Source organism: Natator depressus, chromosome 19, assembly GCF_965152275.1.
Source record: "Natator depressus isolate rNatDep1 chromosome 19, rNatDep2.hap1, whole genome shotgun sequence".
In the NCBI taxonomy this organism is placed as follows: domain Eukaryota; kingdom Metazoa; phylum Chordata; order Testudines; family Cheloniidae; genus Natator; species Natator depressus.
Window position 1 is genome coordinate 5,015,862 of NC_134252.1, and position 23,026 is coordinate 5,038,887.

At 46.2% G+C, this 23,026-nt stretch overlaps 1 protein-coding gene across 1 annotated transcript in view; it reads left to right on the forward strand.

The window, feature by feature from the left end:
- CSMD2 (CUB and Sushi multiple domains 2) overlaps positions 1–23,026 on the forward strand; it is a 536,547-nt gene that overhangs the window by 396,783 nt on the left and 116,738 nt on the right. Inside the window, exons 30-33 of the mRNA XM_074934462.1 lie at positions 15,625–15,819; positions 16,857–16,973; positions 19,830–19,943; positions 21,339–21,434. Coding sequence (XP_074790563.1) covers positions 15,625–15,819; positions 16,857–16,973; positions 19,830–19,943; positions 21,339–21,434 — 522 coding nt within the window. The remainder of the gene's footprint in view (positions 1–15,624; positions 15,820–16,856; positions 16,974–19,829; positions 19,944–21,338; positions 21,435–23,026) is intronic.

Genomic DNA, 23,026 nt, shown 5'->3' on the forward strand with positions numbered 1-23,026 from the left:
GTAGATGTACCCGTAGAGTCCTTATAGCAGCTGTACTACTGCTCTGGAGGCCCATTGTACAGGGGGGATTCTCAAGGCTAAGGTACGTGTGTCTAGCCTCACCTTACAGCCCCTGCATGCTGCCAGAGCAGCACGTGGGTCTTTTGGGAGAGCAGAAGGAAATAGTCTGGCTTGCTTTTCACCATTCATTTTTCCCAGTGAAACTAGTAGTGCCCAGATACCCAAGCCAGGTTAGCGTTCTAGAAATGGGGCAAGCAGAACTAGACTGGTGAGTTTCACATTCTGTTCCTAGTCAGTTTCACTCTCTGGTTCTCACCCCCTCAGCTCAGAATTTTAAAAAGGGCTCAGCACCCACAATTGGGAGCAGATTTTCAAGCGTTCCGCATGTGTTGGGTGCTGAGTTTTCTGGGACAATCTGCTGAGATGTCCCTCCAGGGGAGTTTCTGGGAGCTGAGCTCGGGACAATCTGACCCTTATTTAGGCCCGTTTGAAAATCTGGCCCCGAGGGTTTGAATCCTGCCCAGTGTCCAAGCACTTCAGTTAGTTCTTAAGTGGCCTCACCTGGCATTTGCAGGATGGAGCCTTAAGACAGTGGGGTGGCATTTGCATTCCCAGAGCTGCAGGGGAATGTCTGTAACAGGAAGAGATTTTCTTCTGAGAGTTTTAGTTAAGTAGATGTTAACACAAACAATGTGCAGCCAGAGGGCCAGCTCCGCTGCTGGGGTAAATCAGTGTAGCACCGTTGAGGTTAATGGAGATGTGCCAATTTCTTGCCACTAAGCATCTAGCCCAGCCCTTCCGTCTCAGTTAATGAGGATCCACCTCCTTGGCCTCTGATGCCGTACATCTACCAGTTCTCTGATCTTCCTGTAACCCACACACCTTCTGGTGCACTCTCCCATCCAGTGGAACCGAGACCACTTAGAGAGATTAATATGTTTGCTCTACAGCCTTAGCTAACAGCCAGTTAGCTTTTAGCTCATGTGGTAGAGGCTCATGCGCTAAGCTCCAGAGGCCCCGGGTTCGATCCTGCCCGCCGCCGACCAGGGTTGTTGACGTTGCATTCCCTCATGTTTTCTAGGGCAGACCAGACCCAAAATTGTAATGTAAAAAACCAGCAGATTCCTTGGCAGGAGGGGTGGCTGTTTGGGGTAGCTTTTAGCTATCATAAGGAAGCAAGAAACCAGCATTATAACCCAATTTCCCTCCCCCGGCAGCTCACCTTTTAAAGGGCTATTCGCAGATTCCTTTTTAAGGCCTTGATTCAGGAAGGCATCTGGCTTTAAACCCTGGATGAATTGTACCCTCCATTATGCATGAACTGCTCCCATCGGAGTGGCACAAACATATCAGACGAAAGAACTTAGGCCCCAAAGTGTATTTATAAAGGGAACTGGTTGCCAAGCCAGGTGTCCTTTCTTATTAAAGCAGTGGCTTTACGGCCTTTAAAGTATTTTATTTGTTTCTCCAGGGAATCAAGGGTAAAATACACCTTCTGGAGGATTCAGCTCTAAAGGCAAGGGGTGTAAGAACTGATTAAAGTCTTAAGCTGGTCTTTTTAGCTATTCTTTGCTTTCAAGCCAGGCTGGGAAGTGGCAAAGCCAGCACAGTTATTCAGGGAGACTTGAAATTAAAGCACACCCCAACAGACTGTTGTTCTTAGCATTGTTGGAGTGTGCAGGGTGAGGGCAGGGCTGAGGGTGGAATGAGAGAAATCATTTGGCAGGGTTTAGTAAGGGATCAAGCTTGAGAAACTGGGTGTGATTAGAGGCAGCGTGGATTTATTTGGGGGAAGGCTAGCTGCTGCTGAATAAAAAGAAACGTCTAAATGCTGTGTGGTGTTGGGACTGTCTGAGGGTATATCTACACTGCAAAATCTACACAAACAAACAAACAAAAAACAACCCGGCAGCCAATCTCATGCATGGGCATTAAAAAACCCGGCTGGCCTCGGTCAGCTGGCTCAGGCTTACGGGGCTCAGGCTCCAGGGCTGAAAAATTGCTAGGTAGACATTCAGGCTCAGGCTGGAGCCTGAGCTCAGAGACCTTGCAAGGGTGGAAGGCCCCAGAGCTTGGAGTCCAGTCTGAGCCCAGATGTCCATGCAGCAATTTTAAGCCCTGCAGCCTAAGCCCCGTGAGCCCGAGTCAGCTGACCCCGGCCACCAACAGGGTTTTTATCCTTGTGTAGACATACTCTGAGACTCGTTGCTGTGTAGTTGGTGTTTTTTTTGCAGGGGGAGGGGGTCGTTTCAGTGTAGACATACCCACAGCAGCATGAGACATTAGACTAACACATGTCCAGAAGGTCATTCAGAGCTAAAGAAAGTTTTCCAAGTTTCCTTTTTAGGCCGCCTTCACAAGGACCTGGATTTTCTCTCTCTCTCATACACACCCTCTTTGACATACATACAAATGTGATTCGCTGTAGGATGTGATGAGAATTTGACTCTCAGAAGATTAACTAGTATCTTAATTGGATTCAATTTGGGGAGGCAAAATAAAAAGGCATCCAGGAAAGTACATTGAACAAACCATCTTCCTGTTCTCTCATCACTTAAGTTCTTTGGAGCCAGACCATCTATCCATCATGAGGTTTTGTACTGGTGCCCACCAGTGAAGCGTCTGTTCTGCTTTAGCCTTCAGGTATTCTGGGTTTTCTCTGTCAGACCTCTTCTAGTCATGCCCACAGCCAAACAGTCTGATTGAACCCGAGCAAAGAGCCACATGGGCCAATAGGTGTTGCATTGTGGGCTTAATGCATTGTTCTCGTGGTGGGGCCATTTGAGTGGTATGGTGATCGGGATCTCATGCGGATCTGAGGAAAAATGCAATAACATTCCAGGAAGGCTTTTCTAGTGGTTATTTCAGGCTCATCAGAAACAAGAAACTCTGTGAATCTAGTGTTGTTCATTTGAGACTTCCAGCTCAGATTTATAATTCCAAGAGGTTGGCAAAGTTTGGTTAAACTTCATAGAAGTAACTGAACTGCCATCAAAATTCTTCTTCTTCTTCTTTGACTTTGCCGCGTCCCATTAGTCGGGGTCAGTGGTTCTTGTTCTTCATCTCCAAGTATTCCTATCAACTTCCTCTTTTAAGCTGACGCTGACTTTCTTCATGTCCTCCTCTGGTGTCTAGAACCACCTTTTTCTAGGTTTTCCTCATGGTCTTTGTCCCATGACTACCCAGTCTTGGCTCTGGCCATCACCCATCTCATCAGCTCACATGACCAAGCCAGCTCAGTTGATGCTCCTCCAACTTTTCCGTGATGGGGGCTATTTGCATCCTGACTCATGCCATGGCACTGCACAGCCTATCAGTTCTTGTCTTACCCAGCATCCACCTGAGCGTTCTCATTTCAGTGTTGTGTCATAGCTGTTCTTCTTTCTTCCTTGTTGGCCAGCATTCTGACCCATACATCGTGGCCACCCTAATCATGGTCTTATATACTTTGCTCTTTAGTTTACTTGGCATCTCGTTATCTCAGAGAGTTCCCATCAACCCTTACATTTGCACCAAATGCTCTTCATGCGACTCCTAACATCTGCATCCGCAGTCCCATCATAGCTCAACACTGAGACCAAAGTATCTGAAATGTTGCAGAGACGTTAGCTCTGTACCATCTTGTTTTACTGGTTTCACCATGCGCCGTTCAACAAAGCACCATCTGTATCCTGTCTTTTGTCAGCTGATTTGTAAACCATTTTCTTCTCATGCGGCCCTCCATTGTTCTAAGTCCCTTTCCAGTTTGTATTTCTTTGCGGTTCAATGTAATGTCTCAGCGAAAAGCATGCTCCATGGAGCCTCTCCCCTAATCCCCTGTGTCAAGGTGTCCATTAAATCACAAATAGGAATAGGCTTCAGGCTGAGCCTGGGTGTACTGTAGACCTACCCTCACAGTGAATGGATCACGGTAGCTGCAATTGCCTCTCACGACCATTGTACTACTCTCATACGTGTCCGTGGTGGTCTGCACATATGTCTCCGGCAGCTTGCATAACCGCAAGCATGGCCATATCAATTCTCTAGGAGCTCTGTCAAAATATAGGGCCCAGTTCGCCCCTGCCCCACACTTTGTGCACTTTTTCACGTCCATGCCGAGCGAATGTGAAAGGGTCCCATTCTGACAGGATGGCATTTTATACCCACGTGGCACTCCCTTAGTAGCGGTGTTGATGACTGCATGAGGTGCAGGGCAGCAGTGAACTGGGCCCGTGGCACTTTGCATCTCTTCGGCGCTTTCCAGCTGGGGCTCTCGCAGCCAATGGTGATTTAGCCTCACCTCTCCCTCCTGCGACTGAGGCGACCTCTGTCACCTTAGAATCCCTCCGTACGATCATCTCCATTTTACAGATGGGGAAGCGAAGGGACAGAGAAACTAAGTGGCTTCACATTGAGTCAGTGAGAGAACAGGGAATAGTACACAATACTCCTGCTGCCCAGTTCTCTGCACTGAACACCCTCCCTCCCCACCAAACCAGCCTTTTCAGGTTCGTCCCCTCTCTGATGGGAATGGACCTGGTTTAGCTGGGGATTGGTCCTGCTTTGAGCAGGGGGTTGGACTAGATGACCTCCTGAGGTCCCTTCCAACCTTGATATTCTATGATTCTCTAATGACTGAAACTAGTGTAGACAGTGCTACAAGTCAAGTGGATCCTTGTGACAGCCATGCATTTGCATTTGGGATCCTCTCCTTGGCTCCCACAATTCACAGGGACGTGAGATTTCTTTTTTGCCACCACAGCCTGCCTGTCATTGCAGAGTATTCCATCACAACCAGCTTGCATTTTCGTTGAAGTTTCAGGGGGAAAAAATATAAAACTCAGCCTGCTGTGCCAAAGGCAGAGAAATGATGGAATGTTTCTCTATAGTGCAGAGCCCGGAAGAATGAGAACCTCGCTGCCCAGTTCTTGCAGAGCACGTGGATGGTTTGAGAGGTGGAGCAAGGAGTGGAAGGGTGTTGCCAGGGATGCAACAATTGGCAATAAAAGGACATGTCCTGTCCCGTTCGCTCATTCCTGTGAAATTTCAAGCTGAGATGCTGCCTCTGCTAGGTTTCAGAGGAGCCGCCGTGTTAGTCTGTATTCACAAAAAGAACAGGAGGACTTGTGGCACCTTAGAGACTAACCAATTTATTTGAGCTGTAGCTCACGAAAGCCCATGCTCAAATAAATTTGTTAGTCTCTAAGGTGCCACAAGTCCTCCTGTTCTTTTTGCCTCTGCTAGGACATTTTTGTCGTCGGGTCCCCTGTCCAAGCCAGGCTGTTATTTTGTGAGTGACGGATTCCTGGGCGGATGTATTGATTCAAGCGTCTATGGAAAGAAAGGGCTTAGACTGCCAGTGGGCTTTACATGCCCAGCTACAGTGAGTCTGCTGTTCCGAAAGCACCCCGCTGCTCACCAGCAGCTGATGGGGACAGAGAGAGGCAGCCAGGCCTATGCAGAGGGGGTAATTAGGACATGGTAGAAGTAGGGGCTAAAAAGAAATGACTCCTCAAACACACCTCCTCCAGATGCAGATGAGGTGCACCATTGGGAAGGCTTGCCCGCTTTCAGATGCATCAGAGACAGAATGCTAGAGTTGCTGGCCCAAACCTATACATGGAAGCGGGTATGATCTAGTGAATAGGGTGCTAGATGGGGTTACAAATGCTGCCACTGACCTGCCGAATGTCCTGGGCCAAATCTCATCCCCTTTCTGTGTGCCCACCTGTAAAATGGGGGTGATGATACCGCCTCCAGGGTTGGGGGTTCCACCGCTCACTGTGGGGAAACTATTCCCCGGGCCCATGTCCTTGGGGGTCTGCACCTGGATGGGGGCCCTTCTTCACTCTGCAGCGACCTCTCGCCAGACGCCACCTCGGAACCTCCCTTTCCTCTCTACCTTCGGCCTGTCCCCCTGCTTAGTGCACCCATTTCTAGGGAAAATGTTTTGAGGTCTACAGCTGAAAAGCTAAGTAGTATTATAGTCAGACATGGCAAATCCTGTCCATTTCTCATCCTGAATGAATGGACGCATCTCCAGTAACTAGCTATAAACTAATAAGACAATAGTAATTAGCGGCTCTTAAAATTGAACAAATTAAAAAATTTCCAGCCTTTAATTAGAATTCTTTTAGTATAAATGAAGGTCTTTGGTTTTGTCTCCATTCTCCCCCTTTTTGGCAGCCAAAATATAGTGAACAAAAGGTGGCCTCATTAAATTAGGGCTGTTGTACAGTGTTATTTTTTTCCCTAAACATGCCTACAGAGTTAATCACGCCTACATACTTCCCACAAAGCAAAACTGCTGGGAGAAAAGAATGAGGCTTTAACTTTGCTCATTAACTTCCCCATGCATTAGAAGGAGACAGCAATTAGAGTTTGAGAAGCTGCAGAAAATGGAACTTTGGGGAATTGGAGAAAGAAGAAAAAGAAGGGGAAAAAAAAGGAGAGCATATGAAAGAGAAATCAAGTATCTCGTTGGGCTTATTGCCAGAGCAGAATGCTAAGTACAGTTCAAAGACGCTGGCTTGTTTGTAACATCTCAATGCATATGGTCAGTCCCACAGTCCATAGACAGACTTCACTGTCATCCCCAAGCTACATCTCTCAGCGATATCAGCCGCAGACGAATCAGTCCAATTACCGGGGACTTTGTAATCCTCCACTAGTAATGTGCAGGGAAAGACGCCACAACCATCCACCAGCCCCTTTTGGAAATCCAACATCTTCTCGGGGACTGGGATCAGATTGCTAGCCTTGAGCTACAACGCGTCAGGTGAATTTCAAACAACCCCAGCTCTTCATGTTAAATTGATTCAGGGACCGATGGCTCTGAAAGGGCAACTTTCACGGTGGGTAGGGGAAGAAAAAAAAACATGTAGAAACATCATGGTTTTGGTTCTGGTTCTGCCAGAACTTGTGCTGGGCACAGCAGGGAGAGAGCAAAATGTGGATGCATATAGGTATGAAGTTATCTTAGGCCAGATCTATACTAGGAGTGCTTTGCTAGCATAGCTATACGCTTATCCCAACAAACTGCGCTTTTGCCAGTACCGTTTATTTCAGCGCCCCCTCCCCCAAGCGAAGCAAGCTAAAAGTGCAGTTTTGCTAGTACGCAATGTGTCTGTATTAGGAATACTTCAATGACACAGCTATGCTGGTCAGGGATCCCACCTCTTCACGCTAGAGCTGGGCAAAATAATTTGGGCAAATAGATTTTTCTTCCAAAAATGCATTTTTTCGTGCACTGAAACTATTTGTAAATTCAGGCAGAATTCAACAAAAAGCTTTGGCTGAGGGAGAAAAAATATTTTTTGTTTAAAGTACAACTGCTTACTTGTGACCATTTTGAAATGTTTTGACTTTTTTTTTTGAAACGTTTCGTTTTGATTTTTCATTTCAAAATGGTGTTTCTAATTCAAATTTGGCCAATTTTTTTACAAGAATACCCCAAAAGGTGCGACAAGCACCTCAAAAACAGCCGAACGGAAACAAAAAACTCTCTCTCTCTCTCTCTCTCTCTCTCTCTCTATATATATATATATATATATATATATATATATATTAGTAAATGGAAAAGTTTTGGTGCACTCATTTTTTTCCTGTCATTTTTTGATTTGCTGAAAAATTTTCAATAAAAATTGTTTCAGTTCAAATCAAAATACATTCCCTCCCCACCCCAGATTTTTCATTTCTGTCCCCAAACTGAAAAATCCATTATTCACTCTGTTTTGCTTTACATCCCTGACCAATACACCTATGGCAGCAGACGTCTGTAACGTATGTGCCGGTATAGTTTACTCCCCTTCTCTTACACAGGAACAAGCTATACTGGTCTAAGCACTTTATACGGGTGTAACTGCTTCCACACTGAGGTTGGTACTGCTTTCACCATACCAGTGTAGTTAAAACGGCACAACTTTTGTGCGTAGGCAGGGCCTAGGGGACAGAATCAGCATGGTTGAGGAGACCGCTTTAAAAGCAACCATCATCCTGTTAATGTGCATCTTGCTATACACTCCCCATTCCCCACTCTCACTTTTGCTATGAGACAGGAGTGACTTGTTCTCATTAACACAGGACCCAGCGTCCCTGTATTCCCCATTCAACTGACTACATTTTTAGCTTGTGCTTATGCATGTGGAGCCTAAATTTCCAAAGAACCCATAGCAGGATTTTCCAGTGCTCAGCACCCAGAATTGGGGCCAGATTTTCAGAAGAGCTCAACATCCTGGGTGCACCCAGGATGCTCTTGAAAACCACACTGCTGTGGAGCAGAAACCCCTTACATAAAAAAAATTGCAAAAAAAAATTCTTATTGCTATTTGTTAGGTCTTTTTCCTCCAAATGCTAAAATTTACCCTGTGTCTCTGCTTGTTCATCAAGACCCTGCTCTGAAGTCACACTCTGGTAGAGATGGCATCACAAGCTGTTGACTTGCAAAGGGCTTTTGTCCCAGATTCAGCATTATGATGACTTCTCTGGAGGACTGAAGAAAGACACTGGTTCATTCATAGCCATTGCTGAACCTCAAAAGGATCCGAGGTTGCACTGGGTTTTAGTAAGCACTCCAGTAGTTTGGATGCTTTGATGCTTATCTGAATTTTCCAAACCTCCTGAGCCTTTGGTGATCACATGAGCGCAGTCCCTCCAAATAGCCAGCCTGCCGTCAAATCTTTCTGCTTTGTGCCCCAGTGGCATTTTTTACTTTGCATCCCAGCTGGGACGAGGAAGTGCTAAACTGGGATTTTGGGGAAGTAACTCCATTTTCCTGAACCTCAGGAGAGGTTTGATTTGCAGTCTGGGCACTGGCTGAGATCCATTCTTTCTTTATCTATATTGGTTAGCTCTTCTATAACGATAGCTTAAATGCAGCATCAAGAAGAATAAGAAAGGACTTAAAGCTATATCATTGTCCATCAGGAAGAGAGAAAATTAATCTATGGAAAAACATGCCCATGATGAGTGGATTTAAGTTTCAAGCGGCATTTAAAATGAATCCCTAAGCTAGAAGACACTCGTTTGCAGTGACACTATGAAGGGCTGTTGGAATCATTGAGCATTACCCAGTAATTCTAGTAACTAAAATGAACAAACTGCCAGCTTGTCTTATCTTGCTTGTATAGAACATATGATGGCTTGTGGCATCCAAAATGAAGTGCGTGCATTATTTGTAGGTCTCAGGTGAACACACAACTATTGGAGGACAACGATGCTCTTCGGGATAACGGGGGAGGGAAAAGGGGCATTCCGAATGGGAAATTTAGATAAGCAAGTCCCTGCTGAAATCAGTCCTAAAGCTGTTCAGTTTTAGTGCAGAGGGGTGCCCCAAAATTCGGTGGAGGGATTCTGCCTCTATATGTAGCTCTGGCAGGATATAAGGGATATAAACATCCTGCAAGGGGGTGGAGGAAAAATCTCCGAGGGAGGGCACTTTGTTGGGTTACTATAGACAGACCTACACAGGTTCCTCTTCCTCCGCCCCCCTCGCTGCATCCCTAGCTCAGGGAAAAGCACAGGGGTGGAGTTGGAGACAGGAGAGGCTGGGCTGTAGCACATGTTCCTGCCGCAACAATTCTGGCTTGTGCGCTGCAGGGTATAGGCAGGCTTGGGGAAGCTGACATAACTTAGAGCAGCCCCTAGAGCTGGCTAAATTATGCCAGGAACTTAACACAAAGGTAGATTAAAGTTGCATTTGCCTCCTCCTCCCCCTGGGCTATACCTCCTGGAAGCTCAGCACAACATCTGACCCTAGATGCTTATCCAGATTTATCCAGACCTCTTTGGTACAGGAGGCATGATAGAATGTCACGGTTAGACATTTCACGACATTTCTCGCACTCTTTGAATGCTTCCCATTCTTGTTCCTGGCTAGAATCTGGAAGTGAAGAGGCATGGAACCAAAAACAAATGAGGCACAGCTGTTTATTTTTCACCCTTCCACAAACCATCCACTGCGAGTCAGTTATTACTTGATCAAAGCGGCTTTGCCCATACCAGGCTTATAAATAACACACAGGGCGATTCTTTCAACAATTCCTGTGTTCCCTTTTTGAAGATGGAAATTCCCACGGAGCTTCAGCACGCTTAGAAATATACGGCAGGACGTGGTGTAGAACATCCAGTCGTGTTTAGCATTCAGAGAGACCCAAAGAGGGGGAATGGTTCAAACGGCCCCTAAGAATGATTCATTGTATTGCACTTGGAAATACGGGGTATATGCATTGTAAAGGCACCCGGCTTTTTTGTGTCTTGTGACCTTGCCGTGTCAAAGGAATGGAGGCCGTGCTTCTTTCAAGGCAGTATTGGCATTGTCACTGGAAAAGTGGCACCTCCCCAATGGCTCTAGTTGAGCAGCAAGGGGTATGTGTGGAACCAAGGAGCCCAGCGTGGTAACACTCGGACTTATTTTATTTTTTTCTTGCTAAATGATACTTCATGCTGATTTATTTTCTTTTCTGCAACTTCTCAAAGCGTTGTCTGGGGATTTAGTGGTCATGAAGAGCCCCGTATCAACAGCCTTAGAAGCTACTGTCCTCTGTCTGCAGAGCAGATGCAATGTAGACAGCTGCTGCAGAAGTTTCCTTCACAGTATCCCACCAGCATGTCCAGTCTGTGGCCGGGAAGGACTGCCTCTAGGTGTCAGAGGACGGGTTTATATCCATGCCCCATTTGGCTCATTCATTCTTTGCTCTTAGTGCCACATTGGCTAGGCAGAGGGCCAATTTTGGTTGTGAACAGTTATCTGTGTGTGTGTGAGAGAGAGAGATGTGGATGGCTGTCCCTTTGGAACTGGAATGAGATACCCAAACTCTTTGTGCAAGATGTCAAATGCTTTTCAGTCACTGTTTTGAACCAATCGCCGCTTCCTTCACAGACGTGGAATTTGTGGAGGTACGACACTCATTTTGCAGACGGGCAAATCAACGGACAGAGAGATTAAGACTTGCCCGTGATCACATGATGAGTCTGGTGGTGGTGCTGGGTATCCAACCCAGGAGTCCTGACTCCTGCTCCTCTGCGGCCATCACTGGACCAAACTCCTCTTTAAACTGGAGAAAGTCCTGCCATTTTGCTCTGTGAACACATTCATAGGTCAGCGCTGGCTGTTGTCACAGAGACTTGCCAATGAAGGAGGTGGTGGATTGGGGCGGGGGGTATTATCGGCATGCCAAGGGGAATCTTCTGCACACCTGGCTAAGGTACATACTGTCCCTAGAGGCATGGACTCTCCAGGGAAAAGAAAAACAGCCAAGAAGGAAGAAAACGAAAGAGGTGCACGGGGACACTTCAGCAATCAGCCGCCAGCCCCCGTCAGCAGAGTGACTGGAGCATGGAAAGTCATGATTTTTCAAAGCGAGAGCAGAGACTGAGATCAAGCGTATGGCTAAGGCACCTGACGGCTAGGTGGGAGGCTGATTGGCAGGTTGAGGCGACATCAACATGTGAGATGAAATGCAGGGAAATGGTTCAGAATCACAAGAAAGGCATAACGTGGCCATGAGGAATGCTGTCGGGTGCAGCCTTGTTAGGGAAGAGGCCAAAAACGAATGCTAGCATTTCAGCGGCATCAAGGCCAGCAGAACTGAGAAACAATTTGGAAAAGCACGTGCAACGTTTACTTTTGCAAATGTCTCCTGAGCAGTGATGAACTTGGGTTGGCTTTGCCGGGTGGCGGCACTGCTGCCTTGTTCAGGGCACAAGATGCAAATTCAGGCACTGCCTGGGGCCCCTCACTCCCAGGCCGATGGAGCCACCGGCGCACTGCAGATGTGCAAGGGGGTGCTCGGCTTCTGATCTCGACCCCAATGTCTGGCACTGGTTCTAGCGATGAGGTCCGGGCCCAGTTTTTGGCCTCAGCTCCAGCTGAGGTTGCTACGCTCAGCCCTGCAAGTGTTTCTTGAGCGGTATATGTTAAAACGGATCTTTAATGGCCCACAGCTGGGCGGACTGTTACCGGTACCAGTGAAAATTCGGATTCAATATGCTTAATGCACAGTAGTTTATCTGAGAAAGAATTACACGAGCAGTAAAGGTTATAGAATACACGTCTCCCTAATAAGCCTCAGTTCCCCAAGGATAAACCCTCAGTAACTGTGTTGGCCCTACACAGTATCCTGATTGGCAAACAAAGCAGGTATAGCTACCAGTCCCAGAGGGAGACTTCTTTTCTTTTCTTCTTTTCCCCATCAGGTACTTGGTCTGTCAAATGTCCCCCGATGCAGGGTCTTGGTTACCCCAAGGCCTTCTGATTCAAAAGTCCTACACAAGTCTCTCGTAGCAGGGTCTCGGCTACCCTGACCCTCTGTCTTTTAGCATCACAGACCTCTTTAGATGTCAATTGGGGAACTAACTAACTAATGTACTCTGCTTAGCATTTATACCTTTTGTTCTCACAGGCGTCACATATCCCAGAAATATGCCCTGTGGGCATTTCATTACTGGTTTTCTTTAATTAATCTTTTAGAAGGGGACTGCAAAACAGGCACAGACCAAAGCTCAATGAACGTTTCCCCTCTCATCAATCATTCACTTGAGCTCCTAGTGCGGTGTTCTCCAGAAGGGGTTATTTTGACCTGAGTCAACTGTACCAAGCTCACTGATGGCCTGTTTTTGCTTTTTCTTTACTTTGTGAGCTGGTCAATCGGCTGACAGGTTTCAAAGTCTCATGTTGAAACACACGCACAGATAGAGCCTTTATTAACCATTCAAGTGCAATTTCAGTATTCTCAGTAAATTTCCACACCAACTGTCTGATGCTAAGAGAATCCTGCTCCCAGAATCCTCTAGCAAATTCAGACGTACCAAGCCATACCAAACTCATGCTTACCACACTTATGCATGTCAGCCACAGTAATTCATAATAATTTGGCACCATCCCAACATTATACAGAAGAACCTTAGTATTGTTGAATGCTTCCTGCTCACTATTATAGACTGGCTGAGCAGCAGTGGTCATTATCCAAAGAGTGAGGGTTAAAGAAGACAAAATGGCGGCTCCTTGTCTGACTGCATAGCCTGGTGGTCATGCTCTCCATTGCCATGGGTGAAATGAGACCTCCAGGCCTGGTCTCTTCCTATTCGGCATGGCTAATGTCTCTTTATTGCATCCAGCTTCTGCTCAGGCTGGAACTGCATGAAATGATGGAATAAAAACAGTTCTTTATATCTTCTGAGAACAGAACTATTCTGCCACCTTATGTCTGAGCATCAAGGCCCTTTACAAACAGATGGCTAATTATGCCTCACAGCACACACACCTCCAGAAGGCAATTAAATTGCATTTTCCCATTTTACAGTTAAGAAAATAAAGTTGCAGAGAGGAGCAGTGAGGTGGCCAAGGTCATGCAGCAAGCCAGGGGCGCAGCCAGGAAAAGAACCCTGGAGTTCTGTCTCCTCGTCCTGTGCGTTGACCACTAGACAGTGCTTCCCTGTAGAGAAGGAGAGGTTTTACCTCTTGTGGCCCAGTTCAACTATCCCTAATAGAAGCACTTCAAACTCTTTGTTCTCTGCCTACCTGAGCCGCTGTCTAATCGCACAGCTGTCACAAGAAGGAGACCACAAAGCTAATCCTGCTTTTCTCTACAAACAACGAAGCCAGGGCAGGGCCTGATGGGAGTGGGTTGAGTCTTTTTTCTTTCAAACAAAATTAAAACGGCACGATATAATTCTTAGGCAATTGTGATTGTTCACAGACCCCACTGTTCACCAAAAGGCCCTGAGCTTTAATCAGCAGTTTCTCAATGACAAAAGCACAGGAATAATCAAGGCAGCTAATTATATTTCATTAAAAAAAGTCCCTCTGAAGCAGAAGAAAAATATGCACAGCCTGACAGATCTGCAATCTTTACTGGAATTTTCATAACTAAATGGGGACTTTAACTCTGCGGAGCATGGGAAAGAGAATGAAAAATGTCTTCATTTTGTCTAATTGCATGTAGTCATTCTGCAGTAATCTGGATAAAAAACCAGCTAGCACATGGCCCTGTATACCACTGTGGGTAAGAGCACTAAGCTGTTAGATGCTAGACTGATAGGTGCCTGAGAGATACTGTGGATAGATGTAGTGCATCCAAACTATATTAAGGGAATAGATCCCTTACTTTGCATGCCGCACGTGCAATTACATGCTCTGGTTTGCAAAGTTCATTGCATTCTGTCTCCAGTTCAGCAAAGCATGTGTGCAGCTACTGAAATAAAAGCTCTTCCTTTGTGCCCGATTTGGTACCGGTAAATACTTGCCCCATCACTATTTCCCCTCCTCCTCCACCACTCTGAGCTTTCTCCGGTAATTTAGAGATGGGTCTGGACCAAAATCTGGGATCTGAATATCCCCAGATTCCTCCGTGTGTGAGAATGTGTTTGAAATCCGGGCATGGATCTGGATCCAAATCTTGCGATGACCCCCATCTGTTATAATGGGCTAAAGCGGAATCCCAGATCAGAAAAGCTGGTTTTGAAATTGGTATCTACCTGTTGTGTGGAAGAGCATAGTTGCTTAGGGATGGTTTCAGAGACATGTTTTTAATATCGTCCATCATTTTATGTCCAGGCTTACTTGTAGAGAGACACTATAGGACTTGGGGGAAATCTTCAACAGTGCCCAAGTGATTTAGGGGCATAACTCCTATTGACTTTCATTGGGATTTCTCTAAGTGCCTAAGCACTTAAGTCACTTAGAGACTTTTGAAAATTTTGCCCTGAGTGTCTAACTCCATGACTATGGTTTGTGGTGCCCACAGCGGAATGTCTGTGCAAAATTAGAGACCCAGTTGAGGGCCTATAAAAAATGGCCTGTAATATCAGCAAGACCACACCATTTCCAGAGCTTGCATGTAATAAACGCTCTTCATCTGAAGATCTGAAAGCTCTTTACAAATAGTAAATAAGGCTCACAAAATCCTTTGTGATATTATTCTCCCATTTTAAAGATGGGAAAACTGAGTCATAGAGCGGCTAAGTGATGTTCCCAAAGACACCCAGTGAGTGAAAGTTTATCTTCACTGCAGTGTTAGCCCAGGTGACTGGCATCTGAGTTAGCTAGCCCAGGTGTGAGCAGCCATGCTGCAAAGCCCGTACTCAAGTTAGTGGGTCCTCACTGGTGCTGCACTTCCCCATGTGTGTTGCTAGGGCTCCTGGTGGCATATCCTGTGGTTCTTTGCATGCCGCGGTAAGATGAGCTGCTCTATGACTCTTTCTGAGTGAATTGTCAGAGATCTTGTCTGTCCTTCTGGGCACTTTGGGGCGGGTGGGGGGGATTTTGGGAAGGCACTGGAGGACTATCAGCACTCGAGTGATTTAGCCACTGCAAAGAGGGTAGTTTCCACCTGAGTGAAAGCAGAACCAGGGCTCTCACCCACACCCCCAACTTTGCTAGCTTGAAAGTACCACTAAACTCAAGTGAGAGGCTTTTGTGTGCAGACAGTGGGGGGATGGGGGCAACACGTGGGTAGGATCCCAGGCTGATTCTGTAGTGAAGACAGAGCCTTAGTGGCACAGCTGTTAATAATAGGACTCAGTCGTCTTGACTCCCAGTTACCTGCTGTAACTGATTCGCTGGTGCCACGTGCTATTTACCTGCAGGATGAGCATCTTAAACAGTCAAATCAACACACTAAACTTCCTTGCAATGTTATTTTGCAGAAAATCCCAGGGAGTCTTGTTTTGATCCCGGGTCAGTTAAGAATGGCACCCGAGTGGGCACAGACCTGAAACTGGGATCGACAATTACCTACTACTGCGATGGTGGCTATGAGATCGAAGGAGTCTCCACCCTGACATGCATAATGGGAGGGGATGGGAAACCCTCGTGGAACAAACCTCGGCCAACATGCACAGGTAAGGCTGGCCGGGTGAGCAAGGAGCCGGCTCCGAAATGTCCATGCTGGCTGCTGAGCCTCTCTATGGTACAAACCATTCAGATGCACAGGTGTCCCTTTCGTAGAGAGCTTGATGGGGGTGGGGGGAAGCTTTTATTCCTGTACAAAATGTTGAATGAAAAATGAAAGCTCTCACTGTCTGAGGTCAGAAAGAAACTTACTCTGTATGCAAATTACTTCGTAGTTGTCCATTATGAGGCTTCTTACCCCTTCTTGGGAAGCATCTGACAAAGCCAGGGTATTGGAATAAACCGATTATCGCATCCAGCAGGACAAATTCTGCAATCCTAAGACAGCGTCTGATTCCGGAAGCCACTTAAGCCTGTGCTGAAATCCATTCTCATTTAGGAAGGTACCTAAGCACGTGCTTAATTGATTTCCTGAGCCAGGGTGGGAGCTGGTAAGAAAACAGGAAAATGTTTTTTCTCATAAGTTTTTCCTGTTTTTCATCAGAAAATTATTTTGATTAAATGTTTCCGACCAGCTCTGTTTGCTAACGGGTGCTGGACAAGAGACAAATATGAGGCTCGAACATGGGTGCGGACAGGAGAAATGGATGGTTTGAAAATGTTCGGATGGGGAGTGCTGCTTTGGTCCCTGAGCCAGTCTCCTGTTGCTGAGAAACAATGAAAAGATTAAGAACCCAACCCTCCAACTCCTGTGCTTTAGAATCAAATGGATAGCGCTGGAGATCACACATTAGGCTACATACTGTACTCGACATCCACCCAGTTCCTGGTATGGTGGTGGTAATTTAACGTGAAGCAAGCATGAACTCGAGTTAGGATAAGCGGTATTGTTATTAATAAGAACTTGCAGTGAGTGCTGCTCCACCTGAAATGTAGAATTGATCACAGACTTGGTCAGCCGGCCCTGCACAGAATCATAAGCACATGGCTGGATGTATTTTGAAGCAGTGGAGAAAATGGGTAATGCTTGAAGCCAGGGCTTGAATGACAGCTGCTCCAGTGATTTCTTCCTGACTTTGTCTTTCAGCACCGTGTGGTGGTCAGTACACTGGATCAGATGGAGTAGTTCTGTCTCCAAATTATCCTCGGAATTACACCAGTGGACAAATCTGCCTGTATTTTGTCGTCGTGCCGAAGGACTACGGTATATGCCGTGCAGTCAGTGGGCTAGATTCTCAGCTGGTATAAATCAGCAATGCTCAGTTGAAGCCACTGGAGATAAGTCAGTTTATACCAGCTGAAAATGTTCCCCACAGTCTCTTTTCTACAGTTGAGTGTGACTGTATTATTATTGGGGGGGGGAGGGGGAGGAATGGGAAATACGGCAGAAGTGGCACTATTGACTGTAAATTCAATTTCATGTACAGAGATATTGGAAATTTTTTAATTCGAAAATACATGGAAAATGGCCCCAAAAAATGACAACATTTTTGTGACGTTTTTTTGTAGCTGCTCAACCAAATCTGAGAGTTACTGATTTGAGGGGGAAAAAAAAGTGAAAATTTAATTTACAGTGATTAACTTTTGCAATGGAGCAGTGGCAGCAGTCTTCTCCTTCAGAAGACGTCTGCGTGCAAATGTATTCAGCCCAAATCTATGCTAAATGTTGTGCTAAAATAATCAGTGTGTGTGTGTGTGTGTGAGACGGAGAGAGAGAGAGAAAGACCTAGGAGTAAAAATCAATCTGGTGGCCCTTTAAAAATCTTTCAGAAAATACGTGTTTGTTGAATGGATCTTTAGAAGGTAAATATTAATGTCATACAGCTGTTAGAACTGATCTTTGCAATTCAGCCACTGTCAAGTGAAATAGTATCACAGGCAGTAGATAGAAATGTTGCCCCAGCGAGAATGCTAATGCTCTCTGCCATTCTAATATGCACAGTGAGGAGGTGCAGTCACTTGTACCATATTTATAACGTCTTATGAGAAAAGCTATCTCCCTCGTGCAAAGCTCCTTTTGAGATTTTTTTTTTCCTGTAGGCTTGTCGTGACCTTCGTTTTGCTAAAGCTACTGCTTGGAATATTGGAATCTGAGACTAGAGCAAAACTCTGTCTCGTGGGCGGGGGAAGGGTTGGTGATTATTCTGTGATAACGACAGCACTATGCCCTGATTCAGCAAAACAAGCTGGGCGGAACAGGTGTGGGAGCATTCACGTGCTTAAGTACTTTGTTGAATCAGGGCCTAAATGCGCATCAGCGCCAGATTAAATCCATGCACCAACATTTTAGTTATAGACTCTGATGTTGCTTAATTTTGTACAGTGCCTGGATACCAGCATGATATGTACCTTGGAAACCCTTGAGACAGCTAGATGGATGGGTATTAATATTGTTTAACATATTTTCTCTTTTTCAAAGTGAACTTAGGGCTCATGAAACTTGCTGCACTGACAGCTCTGTAGAGTGAAGCCCTGCAAATTTTATTCCACAAGGCAAGCTTCTGTAGGCTGCCATGTTATAATGATCTACAGTGGAGTCAGTCCCAATAGCCCTGGAGACAGCAAGGTGGGATAAGGACACTCAGTTCTATCTGGGACTGAATTAGGGCTACCAACTTCTTCCCCTCAGTACCTAGCACACAGCAATGACCTTCACTCTTTACTGACTTGAGGTGGATTTAGACCTGTGACCAAGTTGTGAAATACACCATAGGTGGTTACCATTCCACAGTGCCGTCCAGCCCTGTTAAGGTGCTACTGTTGCTATTTTTGCTGATCCTTATGCTTGAATCAGTCAAGTATCTAGTGGCCTAGGCACAACTTCTTGATGAGTGGCCTGACTTCCTATCTACAGTACGATGACAGCTAAGTCGTTTCTTTCCCCCACCCACCATGTTCCAATAGCTTCATTAAAAGTGAGTGGGAAACTGCAAGTAGCAAATACTGTAGGAATCCCATTTCCTTTCCTTTCCTGATTCTCCAGACAGCAGGTGTCAGGGGGCTCGCCCAGCCCCCTCGCATGTCCTAGCATGGAAGCCCTGCTGCAAAACTGAATTTGCAAGTAACAAACATTGCAGCCTGGTTGTTGATGAATTTCACAGTGAGGGACCTCACAGTCTGTGAATCTGTAACTGGGTGTTTACAACGTACCAATACACAGCTCAGGGGGAAAAATAGAGCCTTGGGGTCTTGGGGAATATACTGTTGTTGTATTTTGAAAAATATACAAAAATAAGTCAAACCCGCACACACCAACTGGAAAATGGCCTGATCATCTCATTATCGTTTTCCCAGGGATGGGATCTGGGGTCATCTGGGTGCATTTACAAAATAAGCAATAAAATGGGGAACACAGAGTGACTTCCTCATTGGCAGTCTTAGCAGAGGTGCCTAGGACTGACTGGAAATTCAAATATCTTTTCATCACTTCTAGGGCAGATGGGCTTGGTGCTGGAATTGGGCAGGGATGGTGTCCTTAGCCTCTCTTTGCCAGAAGCTGAGAATGGATCACTTGATGATGACCTGTTCTGTTCATGCCCTCTGGGGCACCTGCGATTGGCCACTGTCAGAAGACAGGAGACTGGGCTAGATGGACCCTTGGTCTGACTCAGTATGGCCATGTTTATGTTATGTTCTTAATTAAGGGCACAATTTTTTAATTTGAAATAAATCTCGCCCTAAACATTTTGGGGCAGGGACCAGCTTTTTGTTCTGTGTTTTGGCAGCACCTAGCACCATGGAGTTCTGGTCCATGATGGAGTCTGTATGTTATATAGCCTGTCTTATGTAGGAGGCCAGGCTGGGCTCTCCATAATGTGATCCCTTCTGATCTATGAATCCTTGGTGAGCCGGCATTTTGGAAGCTTGCTGCTGCCCATGTTGTGCCCACTTTATGGATAAATAAGGGATTTCCATCTGGAGGGCTGACAATCAGACACTTTCCTCTGGGGTTCTCAAGACAGTCCAGCTGAAGCATCTCAGTGTTGAGGGTTGGCTTTCGCTGAATTGCAGTGTGTTCCCTGCTTCTTGCCCTTACTGCTTCCGTTCTCTCCATTCACAGTGGTTTTCGGGCAGTTTGCCTTCTTCCAGACCGCGCTCAATGATGTCATAGAAGTTCACGATGGACCCAACCAGCTCTCCCGGCTCCTCAGCTCGCTCTCAGGCTCTCACACAGGTAAAGATGAGTCACCGGTGCTGGCAGAGATGGGCCTTCCCTCTCAAAATGTCGTTGCGCTGACTGATCAATGACAAGCAATGATACCAGGCTATGGAGACTATGGCAGCACTGCTAGCCAGTTAGGGTAAGTTGGGCAAGGCCCAATGGATATGTCTACACTGCAGCTGGGAGTGAACCTCCCAGCTCAGGTACACAGACTCGTGCCAGTTTGACCGTGAACCTGGGCTGGGAGGCTCACTTCAGGCTGCAGTGTGGACGTACCAAATGTTGCATGCTGGGGAATGGCTATTTAGAAACAGAGAGGGATTAATTCCCTCTATTAAACACCATGTACACCAGTGCGGCTGCATACAGGGGATGTGAAAGCCCTTTAGCCAGCCAGGGGAGAATTCCTCCTGTGCAGGCATTGCGTGAGTCAGCCGTAGGCTGCCCTTTGCACAGCCCCTCACCGGCCCTTGCAAAAGGGGGGCTGGCAAGGTCAGGGGAGAAAGGGGCCATAATGCAGAGCACAATTGTAGATCCTGAGCAGTTCCAGGCTGCTAAGCTCTTCATGGGCAGCCCCGGCAGGGCTGCTGTAACTTAGACCATCTTCCTGGTTTGCCAAAGTGATGCTGGAGGCTGATTCAGTTCTTGGCCAACACACAATCACACTTCCCTGCAGGAAGTGATTGCAATGTCTCTCCCCTCGTAGCTGGTGTTATCGTCCAACTGAACATTGCCTTCCCTTCATTTTCAGGACCCACCTATCCCTTGTTTGGCTTTATCTCCCCAATGCTGTACTTAAGGAACCTGTTTCCTTGCTGCGTGTGTGGTGTGAGATCCCCATTAGTGGGCGAAATCCGTCTAGGCCAAGATTTTTCAATATTGACCATTGATATGGGGTGCTTCATTTTTGGGAAGCCTAGCTTGAGACACCTTAGAGGGGCCTGATTTTCAAAACGTGCTGAGAACTTGTCCTCGTTGCTCATCGCTTCTGAAAATCTTCACCAGGGATTAGACTTCTCAGGACAGTGGTTTTGTAAGATGTGCATCTGACCTTTTCCTTTTCCTCCAGAATTCGAGTTCGGGTCTTTTAAAAAAAGGGAAATTAAATTTTTTTAAAATTGCAGCCGCAATTGCGTTTTTCCTTCCTGAAAAGAAACCCACCAAAGGCAACCCCCCAGCTGTGAGAGCCATGTGCTTCTACAGATAGATTCTCAGTGATCCCTTGGTACAATTAACAATTGCTCTCTGTGTAAAGAACACTCCTCCATGCCAGCTTCAGAAAAACCTATACAATAGAAGTTTCCCATGTTGAGAAGGTCTTAGTAGAAAGACCTCAGTAAACCAGTTCGCGGGGTGATGCTGTAATGCGTGTATGCCTGCCGTCTATTTCCCTCTCTCCCTATCTAGGTGAATCATTGCCCTTAGCCACCACCAATCAAATCCTCATCAAGTTCAGTGCCAAGGGTCAAGCAACTGCCAAAGGATTTCATTTTGTCTACCAAGGTAGGTGCAGTTGTGGTCGAGAGATACCTCCACGATGAGTAAATATCTCATTGACATTGACGAGCACTTTTTTTTTTTCAAATAGGTGGCCCAGATTTGAACCCGAACTTGCAAAGTCCTGAGCATCTTTGATCGCTCTTGTTTCAGTAGATTTAAGGGCAGGAGATCAGTGGAGTCAGGCACATGGGTGCAATTGTTTCGGTAGCTTGGAGAGAGGCGAGGCACATGGTTGGTTGTCTGTCCAATGCAAAAATGATTCGTCCCATTCACCCTATTGAGCAGCAGTTCAGATTCACAGGAATCTCTGTTATCGTCCGTTTGCACAGAGCAGAACGTGCTGGCAAGTGGACCCTTTTTTTCAAAAAACACGGATGTGCGTCAAAGTCTAACTTCCTGCTTCCCCATTTCCTGGCTGTTGTGTATGCGTAGGTGGGGATGCCTGTCGGAGATCTGTTAGAGGGAAAGGGTGTGCAAGGCATCCTGGGTAAAACAAAACACACAGCGCACTGACATTCATCTCTCTGGACCGAATTAAAATCAACCAAAGCACGTCGCTAATGTGCTTGTAATCTTTGTTTTTCCCCCTCTTCCCAGCAATTCCCGCCTGAAGTGCTAATAAATCTTAGAGCCACTGAGAGATGAAAATTCATTGATTTCCTACTCAGGAATAATCAGTGCTTTGACTTCTTTATTCCCACGGGGAGCAATTGCCCACTCACACAAAGGTCTGAGAGAGTCAGTCTCTCGCTCCTTCGCTCTCTCTGAAGCTCAGCTGTTTCCCGTACCATACAGCTCACAAGAGCATCATCCGCTAAGTGGCAGGAGCTCAGGCACTTACAGAAATAAGGGAAGTGCCTGAGCCCAACTCTCTTTTCTCTCCCTCTCTCATGTCTGCAAGTATTTTTGTTTTAAAGTGTTACAATAACACGCTCCATTGTTACAATCCCTTACAATAATGAGACTCCTAGTAGCTTGAAAGAACCAACTCAGTTTCCTCTCTGTACCAGTCCCAGCTTCACTGCTAGGTCATTGTGGCTATGGGCAGGTCACTTAGGGTGGAATTTGCCAGGGAGCCGAATCAAGTTAGGTGCCCTGTTCCCTTGAGCGCCATTGAAAAACTCAGCCTCTAACCTCTTTGTGCCTCGCTTTTCCCATTTGTAAAAGAGAGGTATCAATACTGCCCTGCCTCGCAGGGGTGTTGTGAGGGGAAACACATTAGCACAAGTAACACCTGAGATGGTGACAACAAAGAGGTTAAAGTGAAAAATGATCTCTCTTCTTTGTTCACGTTTGGATATGATGGCATTTTTCAGCATCAGTTGCACCCTCTATCGCCAGTTTTCTCTGTTGTTTGTGTGGGTCTTTCACAAAGGAGAGAAAAACCACCTTGAACTAATAGGAAAAGGTGATTGTAAAACCACAACAATTTGTCAGGGGACTCAGGAGCCTGTGTTCTACCAGGAACTACTTTAAATTCATTTTTTTAAAAAGTCCAAATCTTTAGCTGGTGGTGTCCATACATCACTGTGAACATGTTAAGTGCTAATCAAAGAATGATTGTGTGCAAGGACTGATCTATCTTGCCACCCAGA